The sequence below is a fragment of the Aphelocoma coerulescens genome, chromosome 3, assembly GCF_041296385.1.
Source record: "Aphelocoma coerulescens isolate FSJ_1873_10779 chromosome 3, UR_Acoe_1.0, whole genome shotgun sequence".
Lineage (NCBI taxonomy): Eukaryota > Metazoa > Chordata > Aves > Passeriformes > Corvidae > Aphelocoma > Aphelocoma coerulescens.
Genome location: NC_091016.1, coordinates 54073756 through 54094869, shown reverse-complemented (window position 1 = coordinate 54094869; position 21114 = coordinate 54073756). Strand labels below are relative to the sequence as shown.

At 35.2% G+C, this 21114-nt stretch overlaps 1 protein-coding gene across 5 annotated transcripts in view; it reads right to left on the bottom strand.

Moving 5' to 3' along the window:
* RYR2 (ryanodine receptor 2) overlaps positions 1-21114 on the bottom strand; it is a 392986-nt gene that overhangs the window by 113763 nt on the left and 258109 nt on the right. For all 5 annotated transcript variants that reach the window (XM_069010345.1, XM_069010346.1, XM_069010347.1 and 2 more), the window contains 13 exons: positions 18798-18941; positions 16610-16883; positions 13930-14044; positions 13209-13341; positions 11951-12054; positions 10417-10552; positions 9558-9744; positions 8967-9072; positions 8083-8203; positions 6660-6829; positions 4780-5000; positions 3317-3407; positions 673-813 (listed from right to left, as the gene is read on the bottom strand). In XM_069010345.1, coding sequence (XP_068866446.1) covers positions 673-813; positions 3317-3407; positions 4780-5000; positions 6660-6829; positions 8083-8203; positions 8967-9072; positions 9558-9744; positions 10417-10552; positions 11951-12054; positions 13209-13341; positions 13930-14044; positions 16610-16883; positions 18798-18941 — 1943 coding nt within the window. The remainder of the gene's footprint in view (positions 1-672; positions 814-3316; positions 3408-4779; positions 5001-6659; positions 6830-8082; positions 8204-8966; positions 9073-9557; positions 9745-10416; positions 10553-11950; positions 12055-13208; positions 13342-13929; positions 14045-16609; positions 16884-18797; positions 18942-21114) is intronic.

Sequence of the window (21114 nt, the reverse complement as noted above, 5' to 3'; positions counted from 1 at the left end):
GGAACTTCCAACATCACCAGTGAAACTGATGCAGCTATAGATAAAATCAAGCAGCCAGAGAATGGCTTTCTTACTCAGTGTGAAACTGGATTTTTTGTTCCGAAAATAAGGAAAACCAAATGTCCAAAGGAGAAAGCTAGAAGCAAGTCTTAATCTTTCTCAAGTAAATGGGAAAAGTGTTGACTTCACTGGTAGCAATGCTAAACATTTTTCAGATGCCAGAAAGACAGCACAGCACAGGAATATGCACAGCATTCCATAACACTTAGATTTGAAATGAAACTCATTAAATTTTGAGCACGTTTGTTAAAAATAGTCACAGAATGAACAATAAACACATACCAAGATGTATTATTAAACTTCTGTTTAACATAGAACTCATTCAAGCATGCTGAAACTACAACTACTAAAAAGAGAAGTGTACAGATCTATACAGATACATCTCAAGATTATTGCTTTAGTGATATATTTTTTTTAAAGAGGCAATAAAATAGTATATCTATATTACATTACAAGCTATAAGAGAAAGATTTAAATTTACTAAAGCCTATACTTTTTCCTTCGAAGTGGATGATACAGTGTTGATAAAAGCTGGGTTAAAATTACAGGTTAAAGAAGAAAGATTACACAGTAAGTATTTTACAGTAATAGATGGATGCTAAAGGTACTTACCTTTTGAGATAAAGCATCAAAAATACCCCAGAACAACTTTCTGGACAAATGAAGTTCTTCTTCTGATGCAGCACCAAAGTTACCCCATCCACTTGGCAAACAATAATACTTCCAGCATCTTTCATAATGATTTGTCAGCAACTGAAACAGAACATATTTTGAAAGCAAACAGAAATATAACTGCAGAGGTCCTTCCATTCTGGCACTCAGACATTGCACAGATGCTACCAGAAGAACATCTATACTTTTATCAATAAGCCATGTTGTATCACTGGTGCATATACACCCAAATGAGCAGTTTGTTCATCTTTGTTTCAATACCATTTTGCAAAGTTTTTTGGAAAAATATTGCAAGTCAAAGTCAGTAGAGAGCTGACAGGATTCCCTTTTTTCCATCCTGAACAAACTTCAAGATGGAAAAACGCAGACATTTATAACATAAATGCATACATGTGCATAAATAAAGACAGGAATTATAAAAAAAAAAACCAACCCACGTCTGATATGTAGAAGCAAGGATTTTGATAGCCAAAATTATAATCTTTATACTGCATTGTTCTTTTATACTTTCAACTGTTCTTTTATCAGGCCAAAAATCCCAAAACAATTCATGTAGTGTATTTGTATATCTTCAGATTTAAATAACCTGTTAATATATATTTACTATTTAAATTGTTGGATGATTAAAGAAAAAATGCAAAACTCTTATATACATATAAGATGTAAAAAGACAGAAGTTTCACTGTTTATGTAGAACCACAGGAGTCTCAGAAATCTGGATTCTTAAGAGTCAAATATGTATTTGAAAATATTTTTTCAAACTATATTCAATTACACAATGGCCAGATAAGTTTGCTTTTGGACTACATGTGGATAATAATATATATGAATATGTTTTTAAACCTAGTCAAGAGAGTAAAGGTAGGTTTATTCTTAGAGAAATCCCTAATGAAGCACTGAATATTATTTAAGAGCAAATAAAAACACGGGATACCTATTCCAAAAAGTCTGAACTACACAGAATACAGGAAAAGCATCATAGATTTGAATGCACATGCTGCTTAAAACCTGAAGCAATTTTTAACTGTAGAAACCAACAAATGTATTCACAGTAGATAGCACTGTATTCTGATTTGCCTTCATTATTTTCTCCTCTCTTCCTATTCAAAATTACATTTTCAGATGCCTGATGGGCTTATAGCTGCCTCTTGAGATTAATATAACTGGCTTGCCAGCACAAGGCCATAAGGCTTGTGCTCCACAACACTACAATATTTTCAAATCAGAAACACAGCAGATATGGGTAGGAGTCCCATGTTAAATCACTGGAAATCAGTTTACTGTCAGTGAAACCTTTTAAAACTTATGGGTCTATCTCCAGATAGAGTTCCATTTCCTCAGAAGCTCCTATTAGTCTTTTAGGTGTCAATGGACAAAATCCTTTGCCCATGCTAACAGCATGGTTCTCTTTACATCTGTATTCTCACAAGGCCTGACAAGCCAAAAGGATCCAATTATTAGTGCCTTAATGTTCAGTACAGCAACAACGGAAGCTCACTGCAGTCATGAGCCTCAGTATCATATAACCTGTTCTTTTAGATGAACAGATGTCAAGGAGCTGGGCTTGTTTCTTCCCCCCTGCCCCCAAAAAACAAACCCTGAAGCACTATGGTACTCAGAAGTGCCAAGTTACTACTTGGTTTTAGCAGCACATAAAATGCCATAATGCATTATAAGGGACCCCTTCAGGGCAGTATACTAAATTATTGACTATTCTTCTCACACATAGACACAGAAGAATGGCTGCTCCAGAATCTTAAGTTTGATTGAGGATTTCTGGGGGGGCATAACCAAATTCTGAAATCCTTGGCAGGACTTCAGCAGCAGGCCCTGGCTTTGAGACCAACAATTTAAATTCCTCTTCTTACATCAGAGGTCCTGATGTGCTCTTAAAGCACAAAAAATATATTAAATAAGAAAATATTAAATATCTCATTCAAAGCTGTAGTGGGAAAGCATTAAAAAAGACTGCTGAAAAACAGTAGGTAACGTGTGGAACCAAATCTTTATTAAAACTGATGATGATATCTGAGGAATCTTTATGGAACACGTCATCCCAGAAAGGAAAAAACCCTCCTTTTTCTTGTGCATTAGGAATCAGAATAAAAAGATACAGCTAAACTTTTGTGAGCTGAAAACAAAATGGAACATTACCACTAAACATAATTGCTTAACTGATTTCTGGGCACCAACAGAAAATGTCCTTTTTCCAAGAGCAAGGAAAACCAATGCAGAGGACAAAAGTAAGGATACATACAGATTGTAAACTGCTATGTTTTGTGCACTGGATTCTGCCCCCTGCCCCTAAGGTTTTTGCTATTCTATTTTCAGAAAAGAACTGAAACAAACAGGAAATAATTAAAGGAGAAGCAAAAATTAGACCCAGACTTCATAATTCCATATGGATGGATGGAAATTAAACTGAATTTCTCCCAAAGCAACAATTTATCCTTAAATCTATGGTCTTAGAGTACTGCAGAGTGGAAATAACATAACAAAGGTTACAGAGAATCTTCTCAATGCAACTATTTTCTGTTGCATTCCATTATAAAGAATGCTGTTGAATACTAATATTTACTTTTACCTTGAGAGGCATCTTTGCATGTTCATTTAACAGGGGTACATCAAATACTAATCTCCTCAGCAAATGCTGCATCATGGAAGGCCTCAACTGCCTAAAAGTAGACAAACCATTTCAAAAGGGTGTACCAGCACAGTTTGATGTAAATAACTGATAAATATATTAAAGCAACATATCAGTTCTATGCCATTAAAATTCTTCAAATTCATAAAATAGTAAGATTTTACTTGTGTCACTAGGGCACTAGGGGTCCAGAAGAAAGCAAACAAGTATATACCAAAGAAAATATTCTGAACAAGATACAAACCAAATGCTTCAAAGAAGCCAACAAAATGTCTTATCTACAGAGAAAAGCAGGAAAAAAAATACTGAACTTTAATAATGTGTACTAGGATCACCATGCCCATGAAAAAAGGATATAATGTTAATTTCTTGTAATATATCTCAATGGCTCTTAAAATATCTTAGAAACTAATGAAGACATAAGAGCACTATCTCTTTTGATGTGCTAAACAAGACACAGCAGCGGGCACCAACTGGAAGGACAGAAGAAATTGTTATAGTATGAATGTTAGAATGGCATGGACATTAAAGCTTTCCAGACAAATAGTAAAATCTGGTCAATCTGGTTCTTAGCAATGTAATATATATATAAAATGGTCAAATATGTCAAATATATCGAATATCAAAATTTTATGATATCAAGTATCATCAAACATGATATATTTTTTACATATATTTTTACAGTATTATAAGTGTCTGTCATTTCTGAGCACATTTCCACATTGTACAAAGAAAAAAAAAAGTCATGTTGAAATATTAAAAAAAAACCCCAAACCAAATGCTCTGGTGAACTGGAAGTGTAAATGTTAGCTTTAATTAGAACTTGAATTCCTATTTGTGTAGTCAGCTTCTCATAATTGAGCCTGTAGATTTATAAAAAATTGGATAATAACCAACTGGTTTTGACCCTGCAGACACACAGACAAAATCTGTCCCATAGCTGTTGAGTAAAGAGACATAATAATACTAGTCATTGATTAGGATTTCAAATGGAACACACCATAAATAAACCTTTACATAGAATTGTATAAATTACTGAATATCAACCACAAATCTGTCCAGCTAAAAGTATTTAAATGGCAATTCAGTGTCTGTATAACTCTACAACTCCAGAGTTTTGTCTTTTTGCATACTCTTAGTTAATCATCAAGGTTTTATTTAAAAGATTTGGTGATAGCAGAATAACTGAATGAACGAGAACTGAGGAATGACTGGTGATTAAGAAAGCTGCAAATTGAATACAGTATCTTAAAAACTATCATAATCATCTGATGCGAAAAAAAAAAAAATTAATTATGTTACTGGTTATGTTACTGGTGGCATAGTTCTGCATTCCTGTACTATAAATATAACTGATTACTTTATCACTTAGCACTCCTGTACAGCCAGGAGTATTTTCTTACCCACAGATAGACAGCAAACACTCTTCAATAGAATCTCGCTGAGCTTTGGTAAGAGAGCATCCCTTTGAGAGTCTGTACACAGTGTGTAATAAGGAATCGATGAGGGAAGCATGGTGCTCCGTGCCAGCAAACAGAGGGGCACATCTGGTCAAGAGAGGCAAGACTGCTGTGCAAAGGTATCGATTCAGAGCCAAAGCCATATCCGTAGCACTTAAAGCAGCCTATAAATTAAATAGGACAGAAATCAGACTTGTCTCATCAGTGTTGTTACAAATGAAAAGTAACTTGATTTTGTTTTGCAATTATAAAGGCGGAAATTTCCAGAAACATGGAAATGAGGATATAATACCTACTGGAGCTAGATGCCTAGCTTGTTCTCCTGCTTTTAAAGTCTATAGATGGCTTTTGTTTTGTTTTTAGTGAACAAAAACAGTAAATGCAGTCATTCCAAAACAAAACACTTTTCAAGATTATATTGAAGAATGTCATAGTTGTTAAACAGAACACTCCAAAATCAGGTAATAAAAGTCCGTATCTTTTTGCTATGAACAAGGCCAAGTTGATGTGAGTTAAGTATCCTCAGCTGCTCTTTCTTAAATATCTGGCAGAAAAGGACCTTGGGGTATTGGTCAACAGCTGCACATGAACTTGTGTCCAGGTGGCCAAGAAGATTGATGGCATCCTGCCTTGTATCAGCAACAGAGTGGCCAGCAGGACAGTGATCATCCCCCCTGTACTCAGCACTGGTAAGGCTGCACCTCCAATCTCCGGTTCTGGGCCCCTCACTACAAGAAGGACATCAAGGTGCTGAAGTGTGTTCAGAGAAGGGCAACAGAGCTGTTGAAGGGTCTGGAGTACAAGTCCTATGAGGAACAGCTGAGGGAGCTGGGGCTGTTTAGCCTGGAGAAAAGGAGGCTCAGAGGAGACCTTATCACTCTTTACAACTGCTTGAAAGGAAACTGTAGTGATGTGTCAGTCTCTTCTCCCAAGTAACGAGACAGAACAGGAGGAAATGGCCTCAAATTGCACAAGGGGAGGTTTAGATTAGATATGAGGAAAAAATTCTTCACAGAAAGGGTTTTCATGCATTGGAACACGCTGCCCAGGTAAGTAGTGGAGTCATAATTTTGGAAGTGTTCAAAAGATAAATATATTCAAAAAAGTGGATATGACACTTGAGGATATGGTTTATTGGTGAACAAGGTGGTGGTGCTAGGTTGACAGATGGATTTCATAATCTTAGAAGTCTTTTCCGACCTTAACAATTGTATGATTCTATGATCCTAAATAACAACACCATTATTTCCAGAAATAAATGTTGACATAAAAGGTCAAATAGGAAAACCAAATTCAATGTCTTAGCCCTCATAATAGCTCTCTAAATCTAAGCTTTCTGGATCAAGACAGCTAAAAGAAATTAGATGGAAATAAGACTCACAGGGAAAGAAAAGAAAGGCAGCAACGTTGAGGTAGAACTAAAATAGAAATGTAGTCATTTTCTAAATAACAGTGTAGGTGTCCCTAACAAATACACAGAGATGAACACTTTCTGTCTATTTCAGGAAAGTGGCTCCCAGTCACATGCTTCATTGACAGGTCATCTGATTTTTATTCCATAGCACAAGCTCAGAAAGTCTCCTGGGGAAAGGCACTGCATCTTTTATGGATATGGGTATCAGTGCAAGTTCTTAAAAAGTGAGCATTACACTCGGTGATGCATCTTCAAGTATTATCAAAGCTCAGAAGCAACACACAGTTCAGACAGCATTTGAGAAAGGCAGAAGACATGAAGACATAAAAAGTGCTTTTTAGAGGGATGAAAAATGTTGTAGTGCTCAATAAGATAACAAAACCAAAAAAAAACAGACTGAAACCCTTACCGTATCTAGTGAGGCAGCAGCACGAAGGTCTGGCAGAAAGCCAACTTCAAGAAGGTGTAGAAGAAAATCCTGGTCCTCAATTCCATAGACCCTGTCAAGGAACAAAACCATGGCTGCCTTGTGATCTGGGCAAAACCCCGCAGACATGTCAGGTTCCACCACAGTACCATCTAAAAGGAAGAAATAAGACTTCAGTGACAGGGATCCTCCTCCGCCAGCAGACTAGGCAGTCATGCTGCTACTTATCAGAGCTTTTGAGTCTCTGTTAATACCTAGGCAACTTCCCCACAGTTTTGTTACACAAAGGCAACATATTTGTAATTAAGTGGAAAAAAAAAAGCATAAGATAAATTGTATCCATAGTGACCTCAAAGTCCCTGCATACTTTTCTGTTCACACTTTGTATATTAAGGGATTCTTAACAATTGATATTCTAATATGCTAAGTACCTAAAGCATAATAATTAACCTACGTAACTACCTACTTCTCAGCAGAAGCAGATGGAAAGTAAAAATTACAAGAACTCTACATCAGAGATCCTGGAAATGCAGCATTGGTGAGCATATCTTTAATGTATGACAAAGAATTAAGAATTTGCTAACAAGTCATATATATGTCAAAACTTTCAAAATATCTGAAAGGAATTCATTGAAATATTTTAAAATCTTGATACTTTCATTTCAGAAAGTAAATAAACACTTCTGCATGTATGAGCTGCAGTCTGCTACTGAGATCTCACCTATAGGTCTATCCATATTTGGATCATAAATAAGTAATGGTTGATCTTATCTCTTCAACTGCAACCTATTGGAAAATCTTGTGCTGTGAGTCTCTAAACAATCCAGGTAGCATATATAATGTTTTCCCTCCAGACACACTAAAAGCAGATGTAATCCCTTTCCCTTTTATACAGGTGCTCCCAGAGCTCCCATATTGCAATCAATTTTATATAGGCAGAAAACACAAAGAAATGCATTCGCCTATGTATGTCACATCTATCTCTTCAGCATAGTTGCTGGAGAACAACTCTGGTGTCTTAGTAAGGTCTGCTAGAAACAATTGACAGGGTTAGAACAGCAAAAGCTAAGGATTATTTTATTGAGAAATGAGGCTGCAGTATTTTTAAATAGTTCTAAAACCAGAAAGCATGCATTTTAAAATTTCTTTTTAAAGTTATAATAATTTTCATAATTAAATTTAACAGGATTTACATCAGTAATTTAAGGGTACACAGAATTGTTGGCTACAGCATGCATAAAGATTTTTGAAACGTGTATGACATACACATGATCTTTTAATTCATATAATAAATAGTTGAATTTCTGTAATATTTTTAAATGCTGAAAAAAGCATGGGTGTCAATATGTCAAAAAATCACAAATCATACGACTAGGATGGGAGAAAAAATGTAGAACAATCTTACCCTTCGCTATGGTTGGCATGTGGAAAGCAATGCTGATTACTCCCACCAAATCTTCCAGTGGAATCAAAGACCGTAGAATTGATCTGATTCTAATGGCTTCCCCTTTACCAGCATGGATTAGCTAATAAAAAGAGAAATAAAAATTTAGCAAGATCATCTTTTTATCTTCTATATGAAAGAATAACTACTCCCAAAATTGCATTATAATTAACAATGTAAATTTCATGCAATCTGCATCGATTTGCTGTAGTTTGGATGCAGATGCACAAAGTCTAAAAATCTACATGTTTGCTTATTAAACAAAACTAAGCTAATGGAAAAGTTTTTATAGTGTTTCTAATTCTTTGTGTCTAATGCCTGAAATAGTGACAATTTACCTTTGAGAAGGTTTGTTGGTGTGAATAAAGATTCTGAGATATTGGTGTGTATGCCCAAGTATAATGCTTACCCCTACATTTTATAAGAATGCCCTGTAATATATATATATACTTTCATATATATAATATAAAAATTTTATATATAGCATTAAAAGTCTGTTTAAAGTAAGTATACGAAGAGTAAAACTGTAGTTTATTAAAAATAAATCACTGTACATCATCACAACGGAGACAAATAGAGACATTTGAGGAATTTGGTTGTCACAATGGACAGTCAAACCAAAAAAAAAAAATAGCAAGGGAATAATTTCTTTAAAAAAACAGCTTCTGAATATATTTTTTTCCCTTGCCAAACAGTAGAACAACACATCCATTCCACTAAGATACTATGTGGCCATACTGCTTTAATACCTGATAACACCATACTGAGAAAATAATGAACAGCAAACCAGTGAGCAGTAAACAACTACGCCTTTGCTTTCCAGTGCATGAAGACATAAAACTTACATGCATTTCAGGGGCACAACGTCCTAAGAGATCAATCAAGGCAGCATAAAAGGTCATGATTGCATTTCCCATGTGAATAGTGTCATCTTCTTGTTCTTCTATTTCACTGTAATTAGTTAAATGTTACAACAAATAAAAGATTAAAAAAAAAAGAAAATTTTTAAAAATACTAATAAATAAATAAATTCTGCTCATATGTGTAATGGCTTACAGAGAGTGGCTTCTGTTAACAAATGAACTTACAGCAGACTAAGACAGAATGTATTTTGTTCCCTAAAAGATAATAGCAACATCTCCATTGTAACCATTGGTACCACTTAGCTGTGAATTTTGCATCAGTGGACTGACTCTTAATGGAATGAAAAAGAACAAACAGAATTCTAGAGATGTCTTAACATTTAGAGAGAGTTACTTAAATTAACAGTGCAGAGGAAGCACTGTTTAGCAAAAGATAAATCTCTGCCCTACACAGAATCCAAGGAAGAATCAACTGGTAATTCCTGTGTTAAAACAAAAAGGTAATTTCACATCTAAGATTACAAAACAAATAAACAAATATTATGGCAATGTAAGCAATTCTACTGCACCTACAGGGTTTTACTAGATCCATTACTTGGGGAAGGTCCATCTCTTGTTGGATCTTCTGATATTTGTATTGCCTCCTCCATGGCAGCAAGCAACCCATTGCCTCCTTCTCCTCTTAGAGCTGGACCAAAACACTCCGGTCGGCGAATAAGCAGTCTGACTACAACATTAGCATTCTCCTCCACACTCTCTCCTACCACACAGAACAAATATCAAGATATAAGATTATATCAAAAAGAGTTCTGAAATACAATCAGAGAAAGGGACACAAAAGAGCAGAATGCATAGAAACTACAAAACTCTTTAAATATCAAAGTTACATAAACACACATGCACCTCTATTACTGCACTAAAATAAAAAACGTGTATAAAATAAAACGTGTTTTAATTCAAAATTAAATAAAGCCAAGGACTTAACTATGTAGTAAAGGATGTTTAAAGCATCACTGAAACTACTGAATTTTGGAAAAGATTCAGTCAAGTGCAAGGGTTAATGAGGGGACCAGTATAATTGCCGAACACTAAAACTGGACTATCTAAATCTTCATAAACCGATAGGGGTTTGGCTCTGTATCTAGCCTGAATTTATCACAAAAAGATTTAGGACTCTCTGCTCTACTTCCAAAGGAGATGTGGGCATTTCAAAACCTAAAGCTGGATCCAAAAAATGGGGCACAGGTTCACAGGACCCTAGATGCCCATTTCACAAGTCATATAAGTTAATGTGTGTCTTAAACAATTCTACTCTTTCTGCAAGTTCTTTTAATTTACAGTAACTTAGCAAGTTGGCTTGTATTACTATTTAAAATTACAAACTTATTTGGATATTAGAGGAAGTTATAAAATGTTTAGGCTTCTACTCTACCATTGCAAAAAACAGCAAAACGAAGAAAATCCAAATATCGTTCTCCTTCAACTGGATTCCATCCGATGTCTGGGTAGCCCTTACAAATCAACAGAGGACAGCTCTGCAATCCACATCCAGCCAAGTAGCGAACCACCTAAAAGCAAGGTAAAATAAAAAAGATAATAATTGTGAAAAAGAAAAGTGCAGCTTCAAAGGGAAGCATCCTTTACGTTGTCAGGATATGGTGTCCACAATCTCTTATCCCTGACAAAACCATATCATGCTTCGGGCAAATCAGAAGCGCACTTAGTTCACTTTTCCAGTCTTCTCCTACTCTTGCCATGAACTGCAAGACCTACTTTTCTCAATTCCATCATTTATCTCTCTAGAATTATGCTTTGCTATCTGTTCTCTCATTTCTCTTGCAACTTTGAGTGTTACAAATTAGTCAATTTTGCAATATTCCCCAACTACACACCATCCATAATCGAAAACATATCTTTTCTTTTATAAAGAATAATAGCTCTACTCTTTTATTTTAACCATTCATTTTCACTTGCTTTTTTTTTCCCTTTCTTTTTTAAACACACAGCAGTAACGCTCCCTGTAATTCAGAACTATAGGCTCAGTAGTAGTTTTTAGTTGGCCCTTTCCTTTCTGACCTGTAAGAACTGTAAGCACAGCCTTGAGCCAGTCTGGATGGCTTCTTCTTGCCGAGCACTTATAAGAATGGTAATACTGAAAATGTGCTTTTAAACACATATGGTCCATCTTCCTAGTCCAAGAAAGGAACATCTGCACTTATATTACTCCTGACAGATGTTTTCCTATGAAGATTAAATCATCTCCAGAATCTGAGGTCTTCAAAAACAAATTGGATACTGCAATTCCTCTGTCTTGCTTTTCTTAAGAAAGAGTTTTTAATGACTACCTTGAATCTGTCTTTCCATTACTTAACCTGCTTTTTTTATCCACTACTGACAGAGTAACTATTATTCTATTCCTTCTTGCAGCAACAATTTACATATACTACACAATTGTTACAGGTTCTCTTTTTTATTCTTTATTGTATTTTATTCTTTAGTGTAATTAATCCAAATTTTGTCAAACTTTTCTGAAACAGGTTTAAATGTTAGGGGAAAATACAACAGATATAGACAGATATCTCTATGAAGATTTGTCATATGTTGTAACAAGTTGGCACAAAGCTCCTAGTAACCCCTACTGTATTATGTCACCATTGCATGTCACCATTCAAAAGAACAACAAAGAAAGATTTTAGCAACAAAGTTCTGTTGGGTATGGACTCCACTACTGCAAAATCAAGAGCTGCCCTTGAAGCTATTCCTTTTGGCTACAACTGTATGTGTCATCACCACAACCTCAGTTCAATTTTTCGGACCAGCAGAAAGAACAACCAACCAGATTCTCAGTCTTCCCCTTGAAAAGTACCAGAAACTGCCATATAATCTTGGATTTTGCTTACTCCAAGAAACAGGTATCTTCTCCTCTCTACACAGGAAGAAAAAAATTTGATGAAGAAGCTACCAACCTTCTCCAGATCAGGCTCCCTTAAAGCCAGAGCAAGTTCATTGTTATCCATTACAGACGCTGCAGCAACATCTAAAGGAGTTGATCCTCGCATAGAGGGAGAGGCTGTTAAAATAACATTTAGATTTAACAGCAATTTAATAAAACTCAACAAATTCTCAGGAAATGCGTTACCATTTTTCTTAATAAGAGGCAGCATTTTGTCATTAGTTAGCACATGATTATAAATATATCATTTATACTTCTCAGTTTAAAATATCATCATGCACTTGAATTAAATTTGATACTGATATGAAATGAAAAAACAATATAAATGTTCAAGCTAGAAACAACTTGTCTTACACATGCCTGTTCTCATCACATACTTAGTTTTAAGATCACATTCTAATTTTCCTAACTGACAAAACTTTGTTTTGAGGAAAGTGCAGTAAAGATTTTATGTCTAATACATGGACATGCCACCAAATCCATTGAAATAGAAAATATCTTTAAGCTTTAAAACATAAGATTGTAAGTTGTGTGTTTCTTTTAAAAATGGCGGTAAATATAGCATTAGAAAAATCTAAGGTTTTCATATTGACATCCAAATACATTTGATTTGGGCACTTCCTCTTCAAAAACATTTTGAGTTTATGCTTCTGTCCTATGCCTTTACATTAACACATTTTTGATCATTAAAAAAAATATCATGGTCGTTCCTAAATACTTATATATTGTCAATTTCAAGTACTAAAATAAGGATAAATGTATTTCCTCTACAACATTTCAGCCAAGAAAAGGAAAGCAAACATGTTAAAAAAGTTTCAAGGTTCATTTCTGGGCATCTAACCATGCATCTAATCACAGAAATGAGTTCTGTATTTCTCCCACTGCCATAGGTGTACATTGACCAGCATACATAAAAGAGTGTAGGGGTGCATGCTTCAGCAGTGAGAGGTAAGCCTTAATGAAATGCTGCCAAAATATATTAATGATTCTCTTTGTCAAAACAGGAATATATTCTGTTCCTCAAAATGAGCTACTAACCACTAAGTCTCTCTGAATGTTCAGGCATATACTACAAAGTATACTAAATTAGCTCAACTTAATGCTACTGTCAGGGGAGTTGTTTGGAGTTAGAAATACAGTTAATGAAGATATTTTGCACTGGAAAAAGTAGAAACTTGAATATAGAGTGAGTAAACAGAGTGATGCAGAAAAATACTGGTGGTTTCATATATAAATCAGCAGGAAGTTTTAAATTTTATTTTAATACTTACCAAGGCCAACACTGCTGTTTTCCAATAAATAGCTAAGATGATCAAACATAGCTTTTTGATTCTGCCTGCTGATGCGGCAAAAATAACATAGAAAACGACAGCAGTTTGCCACCATCTTTGGGAAAGCAATTTCCTAAGAAGCAAATAAAAACAGAGTCAAGTTCAAACTCTAAGACAGACATATAACATGCAAAGGACCATTTATGTAAAGCCTTTTAACATACTAATATGTAGGTGTTGTACTCCTTGCCCATCAGGAAAGTTAACTGCTTAGGTTTCTCACTGGAATCAACAGGGCTTGCTCAGGTAGCTAGTAACACCTTAAGCCTCAAAGATCAAGGTGTAAGCTTTAAAAACTAAAGCTGAGATCACCCACAGATTCTAGATTCAAACATGAAAGAAAGTGAGTACTCAGTTTCATAGACTAATACTGAATTGTTTTTTTAATTAGTTAATAAAAAGATCTCCCCTTTAAAACATAGTAAGTATAGAAAATGCTACAGTTTTTTCTTTAAAGCATCTGAAATTACAATGTTAATAATACCCTCCTCTGGAATGGAAGGACAGATTCTTCTAAAAAACTTAATCAACTATTATGTTAATGGAAATTAGTAAGAGATTGTGATCCCAGTATCTCCAGTGACAGCTCAGTGCCTTATAGGAAAAAGCTTTGAACAGTTCTATTCTAAACTTTCTTCCTTCTAACAGTGAATTGCTTTACCTTGGATTCTCCTCCACCAAGCACATTTACCATCACTTCCATGACAGTCTCATGCATACCTAAAGCTCTCATGAGATTTGGATGTTGGTAAAATACTTTATTATTCATGATGTCTCTACAGGAAAACGAAATAAAAAAATTGTTATGGACCAGTAGTTTACCTATTATGTAATTTGCAAAGCTGATTTACTGCACAATTCTTCACCACCTCCTGAAGTAAAAAACTACCTCAGGGACTTTTTTCCATTGAGTTTCAATCTCTCCTGTCTATTTTTCTATGCACATTGTGGAGGAACATGGCCTTTCTTCTTCCGTATTATAGTTACTGCACTAATTACCCCTTGATTACACTGGATTAGGAGACTCTTCTTTTTTCATTAGAAATTCCATTCAGATCTAACATTATGTTCTGACAAGGGCATCATCAAAACTGTTATATTATTTTAAATTTTAAATTCAATTACGCAGTATTATGAGTTCCTTTTTAGATTATTAAAACCTTGAGACATTTGCTATCTGCCATCAAAAGCAATAAAAAAATCCTAGGGGAAAGAGATATCCAGCGATTTTCTAAGCGTCAAAACTAGAAGCTCCACAAATATTACTCATGAGTTACTGTTCAACAGAACTCTTCTCTTCTACATATTTCATCAGAACAGATTCTCATATTTAAAATGAGTCCTTAAGATCATAATATCAATATTTTCTTTGACATCGTATACCGAATAAAAATGTCTGGTTTAAAAAGTAATTAAATTTCTAAATACTGTAATTAGTCTTGAAATCAAATACAACCCATAAAGAACTGTGAAGGCAATTAGGTCATGGGAGAAAAGGATTAGCAGGTCACTACAGAAAATACTGTTGGCAACTGTGCAAATTTCACTGTACATTTTAAACAGTCTTTTTTTTTCTTGACCTAAAACTCCTTCACTCAGGCAAGCAAAATTCAACCTTTTAAAAGAAGAGATGTGAAGAAGAGTATTTGACAGTATCAGAGTTTTTGACTCCCAGTAACTTTGCTCCTAAAACCTAAACTTCATATCAGTGATGATAGGCCATGCCTCCAAAGGCAGTCTCATCTTCTTTTGGCACTAATGCTTCATGCTTGGAAAAAGACCTCAATGCTATCAATCTTCCAAGACATTCTAAACTCTTATTTGTCTGCAGCAGCTTTCTTTTACAGAAAGCAGTACAGAAAGTCAAAATGTTACCTGAAGGGCTGGCCAGCAACATTGCCCTTCTTTGCAAATTACATCTACTTTCAGTGTTCTGTTTAACTGTGACCTGTACTATAAAACATCTCCCTTAGGGAAAAAAAATCTTAACACCATTTCTGAGGAAACTGAGTTTTAAAGCAGCAATGAGTAACACTTCCATTTCTCAGCTGAAAGAAAGGAATACCACTCACAGCAGAAAAACTGGCTTTTCTGAATAGGTGTTTGAGCTCAGATTAGCCTACAGAAGGTACAAATAGCACAGCTGTATAACCTACAAGCTAAACAGGACCTTATAGAGACTACCATAAAGGTGACAGGAAGAGGTAGTGAGAACACTGGCTTAACTTACACCAGGCTTTACATAGCAGCAAAAACACTGCTAACATTAAATAGATTCAGAAAATATTGGTTCTTAATTCACAGTAGAAAATGTTGAGGAAAAAAAATGTGTAAGAGCTAAACACAGAACATAACATGAAAACCAAGTCTAGTAATCACTCACTCCTTTTAGACTTCATAAACTGAAATGAAATGAAACATTTTCCATTTGTATAAAAAGGTAGATTTGGAAATGCCAGTACTTTGTGTCTCTTTGACAGATGCCAGACCCTCCCTTTTGCCAAAGCCTTAGCATGAGTACACCAAAGATTGCAACAACCATGAAACATTGATGAGATCTGCTGGCAACCTAAGAAGTAGGTGTATTTCACACAACAAAAGCTTCGATTCTGCTTGCATTCCTGGCATTCTTTCTATAATGCTGTCTTTGGTTCTCACAGCTCTTGCTGACTGGAGATTTCCAATAGATCACAGCTGATGCTTAATATCAAAAGACATCACTTTGAAAAACGTGAGAGAAAAAAAACCAACCAACCTCTTTCCTGCTAGAGGCTATCATGTTTGCTTTACTGTTTTTTCCAGATGAGGTCTTTATTAGCCTATACTGCAGTACTATGAATCATATAACTCGGATGAATAACACTGTGTGAACTACTTCATAGCTCAAACATACCATCTACATTTAGTGCAATAAAAAAGATGGCACATATACAGACTTGGTAGCCACAACTCCATTAGCTGACGGCTGACGGAAATTGCATGTGTCAAGAGCAAATAGTCAGTGCATTCATAAAAAATGGATAGTATTCTTGACAGGATTCTTGACAGCCATACTATTTAAAATATAGTAACAAGATAGATTCTGATATCATAAAATATTACATACATGTTTTCAACTTTTCTCAGAAGTCTTATAGATGTCAACTGCTTCTCCCCCCAAGTGATACACATAATGCTGCAAAGGCTTTCTCTTACAACTGAGGATACTATACAACTGATAGCAGTGTCTGCATTTACATCCATATTCAGATTGAAGCATCGTGTACAACCTTGGCCGTAACCATACAGCAAATCACAAAAAAAGTCTGTAAATAAAGAGAAGTTACACTCCCGTTATTTACCCTAATCCACGAATCATAAGCTTCTCCTCTTCCTTCCCCATTCTGACACTAAGCAAGGAACGGATTTGGCCAAGGGATGCCAGAAGATTGATGGTGTCTTCCACAGACACGCTATTTATGGTGTAGGTCTTTGGTAGGGCTCGAACCAGACCACCAATACCATCATACTGGCGATGTAGCAATACAAACATGGCCCTCACTAACTCCGGGTCTTCTATCACTGACTCCTGGGCCCAGCGCACCATCGTGTCTGAAATCAACTGCTGGAGAGTAGCTGTGAAGAAAATAAATAAATCACAATATTACCATGAATTGCTCATCTCCCTACTGCTAGTCCATCAGAACTCACTATGCAACATGAATTGGAATGAATTCAATTCCAAAGAAGCACCTTTTTCTCAGTACTTCTTTAGCAGACTATCAAAGAAAAATAAAAACCACACAAGAGAAGCAGGAATATCTCAAAACCAAAAGTCTATATTTAAAATTAAAGAAAACACAAAAAAAATGTGAAGACATACTAGATGTTCATAAAGTCACCAGATTTATTTCTGTATATTGCTTTCAACATTTTTCTATTAATATAGGTCTGAGGGCATTTTAGCCTATTATGAAGTAAGGCTGAAAAATTATACAGGTAGTATATGCAAATGATATATTATTTATTTACATGTCTAAGCTCTGTATCCACTCAAAGTTTTATAATATATACGACAAAATAATTCAACTTATTCCTTTGCCAAAGAAAAAGGCCCTTCAAAAGAACTAAACACACTACAACCAAATAAATGGCAAATCATCATTTGCATACTTCCAGTTCAGTCTCTAATGAAGCAAGAAACCTGCATTTTCTGGTGTCACTGATAATCTTTATTAGTTGGGATATATGTATGTTTGGGAAAGATATGTTAATACAGACAACCTATATAATCGCAGTTCAGATAATTCCAGGTTAACTCAAACTAATAAACAAAAAGAGAAGTACTTACAGGAAGATACTGGAGAAATAGTTTACAGAAGAGAGAATGTTTAACAAAGAAGAGAATTTGTGCTAATACAGGGAAAGGGGAAAAGAGAGTAGATGTATTTCGTTGCTGCTGTCCAGGCACTGTACTATAGGTGTTTCCATTGACACAGTGTCATTTTATTCATTTTTTAAGAATAAAAACACTTTTGAAATAAGGAAAAAGATGAAATGTGTTTGGGCTGATATTTTCAGAAGGACTGAATATAATAACAAGAAGGGACACAATGCTAAGTTTTTTGGGTGGGGTTTGTTTGTTCTGTTTTTTGTTTTTTGGGATTTTTTTAATAAAGAATCCCAGGAGCAGACAATCACATTGCTCCTATTTTGATAACTGCAATACTGCATTTCACCTACCTGTGGGTCTGTTTTTTTAATATAAGTCTTTCTACTAATATAAGACAGAGAGAAAATCAGGTTTTATAGAGCTTTTATGCTTATTACAAGAAAAAAAAAGGAAAAGATTCATCATCAGATTCTGCACGGGCCTAGCCTCTAATTATCACATAAAAAATAAGGACATTTGAAAGTGCCACATACCACAAAAAAGGAAAAAATAGATAAAAATAAAAACAACACTGACAAATAAAAAGATAAATAAAATTTTAATAGTCAGTTGGCACCAACGGCAGAACTAGGATGCCACTGGCAGTGATTCTTTTCAAGATAGAAAGGCAGAAAGTATCAGAAAAAATTACAGAACAACAGTTACAGTCAGCAAATCTTGAATTTTAGGTTGGGTGGGAAGGCTTCTGCTAATTACAGTCTAATTGCAGAGTTTTATTTCATATGGTAATGTTCATGCAAATACTGATTTGAAGCTGCTGCAGCTGAGGAAGTTCTCATAAATCAGGACCTTGCTACAATTATTAAGTCTGCACTAATTCTACTACAAGCAAGATACATTCTGAAAAATGTATGAGTCAACAAAGGATATCGGGCAAAAATGCCAGTAGACGAAATTTTCCACTACATCCCACAGGGAAACAAATCTGCCTATAAATTCATCTGTCCCTGTTTTTAGTAAAACTACAAACTTTAAGGTGCACAGATACTTCACTAAAAATAAACCTTGTTTTGGCTGAAAATGTGTGAAGAACTTCCTGGTCTGGTTCTTTTGCCTTTTGGAATTAAGTTGCAATAAACTGATTTAATTTTGCTTACAGGATGTCTTATCATCATCATCAACTGTCTTCTCAGCTTGTTTCTTCTTCAGATATGTAACTTTTTCCATAAGGTATAGGAGGCGACCCCTAATGGTTGAATCACTGTTGCCATCCAAGGTTCCATCTTCATCTAGTTCAATTCCTGAAATTTAAAAAAAAAAATGCACAAAGTAGTGAAAGAATAAAATTAAGCAAGCTACAGAAATCTTGTGTGTTCAAACATAATTGAACTGAACTGTTGTTCTGCTCTGAGAGTTTTATATGGGACACGTTTAAGCAGCATTTGGAACAAGTATAGAACAGGCATATGTACCAAGCAGGAAAGTGCAGATAAGGATCAGATAATCTTAGTAATTTAGCATATAAATTGTGTGGTGCTTTACCTAAAACATACACAAAATATATTTCCCCCAGTATGCATTTTGCCATAATAACACTGATGCCCATGTTTTGGACATATGTAGCTCAGAAGTGTAGATATAGTCCCTAGAGATACAGTGTGGTTCAAGTAAAGATTTCTAGGTTAAACATACAAAAGAAGTGAAAGTACAAGTGTTAAAACAAATATACTTTCCAGTGATCAGTCAGAAGAAAGAAGCCACCCTCATAATACAGTGCTCTTTCATGACATTACTATAACAAGCTACAAAAAAGCAAAAACAATTAGTTCGAGGATTCACAGAATCACAGAACAGCTGAGTTTGGAATGAGCCTTTAGAGTTCAGGCTCCCAGCTCAAAACAAGTTCAACTAAGCAGGTTGCCCAGGACCATGTCCAGTGAATTTTGAGTATCTCCTAAGGTGAAGAGACTCCACAACCTCTGTGAGCAACCTGTTCTTGAGTTCCATCACCCTACAGTAACAAACTGTAACAAACAAGTAGAATTTCCTGATTTTCAATTTGTGTCACTAGACATCTCTGAGGAAAGTCTGCCTCAGACTTCTAAACTCCCCCTGCCCAACAGGTATTTTATATACATTGATACCATCCCCCTTTTGAGCTTCCTCTTCAAGTTAAACAACCCCAGTCCTCTCATTCTCTCCTTGTACAAAAGATGGCCCAAGAATTTAACCATCTTTGATGACTCCTCCCTGGCCTCACTCCAGTATGCCCATGTCTCTCTTGTACTGAAGAGCCCAGCTTTTCTACAAAACTGCTTTTTAGTTTGGTCCCTAGCCTGTCCTTGCTGCAGGGGTTATTCCTCCCCAGGTGCAAGACTTTATACTTTCCAGGGCTGAACTTCAAGGGATTCCTACCAGCTCATTTCTCTTAAACTCATTGATTCATGCATACATTGCAGAGGAATTAAAAATCCTGACCCATACCTATTACTCACAATAAGTAATAAATAATAATAAGTCCAAGTACAAATGTCATTCAACTATTTTCTGGATTTTTTAGTTTCTAAAACAAGTTCTGAAGTTAAGGGTTTGGTGGAAAGCTCTTTAGCAGTCTTGAATTTTATAGGATGTTTCTTCATGACATAACATCAGTCTTCTCAATTTATTGCATTTGGTCCTAGTTGTCTGATTTTTTTGCTTTAGGTACAATTCCATTTCTATTAAAAGTTATTTTGTTATAATTTGTTGTAACAGAGCAATTGATGCTAAACTAAAAAATGATCAACAGTAACTTCATATTACACACCAAATCACATTACAAAATGTTTTGGATGGCAGTCTCCTCAACCAAACTAATTAACAGTAAAGACACTGGAATGTCTTATCAATTGGAACACAGAGATGGTCTGAAATTACCCAGATGAAATGTGTGTCTTCCCACACTTGCACTATTCCCTGAGCTCTAGCTGTACTTTTTTGATTTGCATACTTTCAATACATTGTCTCTCAAGCATTCCACAAAACGTGAATCCCTAAGTGGTGGCTGACTAAACAAGCAAACATTGACTTAGGATGGGTAACTTTTACTTATTTTGCAATATATAGAGTAATTAGTTCTGCTCTATGATAATGCATCCTCTGACCCACAAAATTAATTTTCTACTTGTAGATTATGCAAATTCCGATTTTCCTCCACAAGAAAAGAAAGGTAATGAAAAAAACTGTGTTAAATAATTTGAACAGAGGAGAATGATGGAAAACAACTAAAGAAAAATGGAAAAATCAAAAAGATAAAGCTTGTTTTCCTTCCAAATGTTTATCTAAGTTATTTATTTCATCTGCATTTCCTGTTACCAAATACAAGAAAAATACTGAAAAGCTGGAAAGCATCCAACAATGACCCACTGGTGTCTGGACTGCTTGCCCTATAAGGAGAGAATGAAGGAACTGATTTTGTCAGCCTGAAGAACAGAT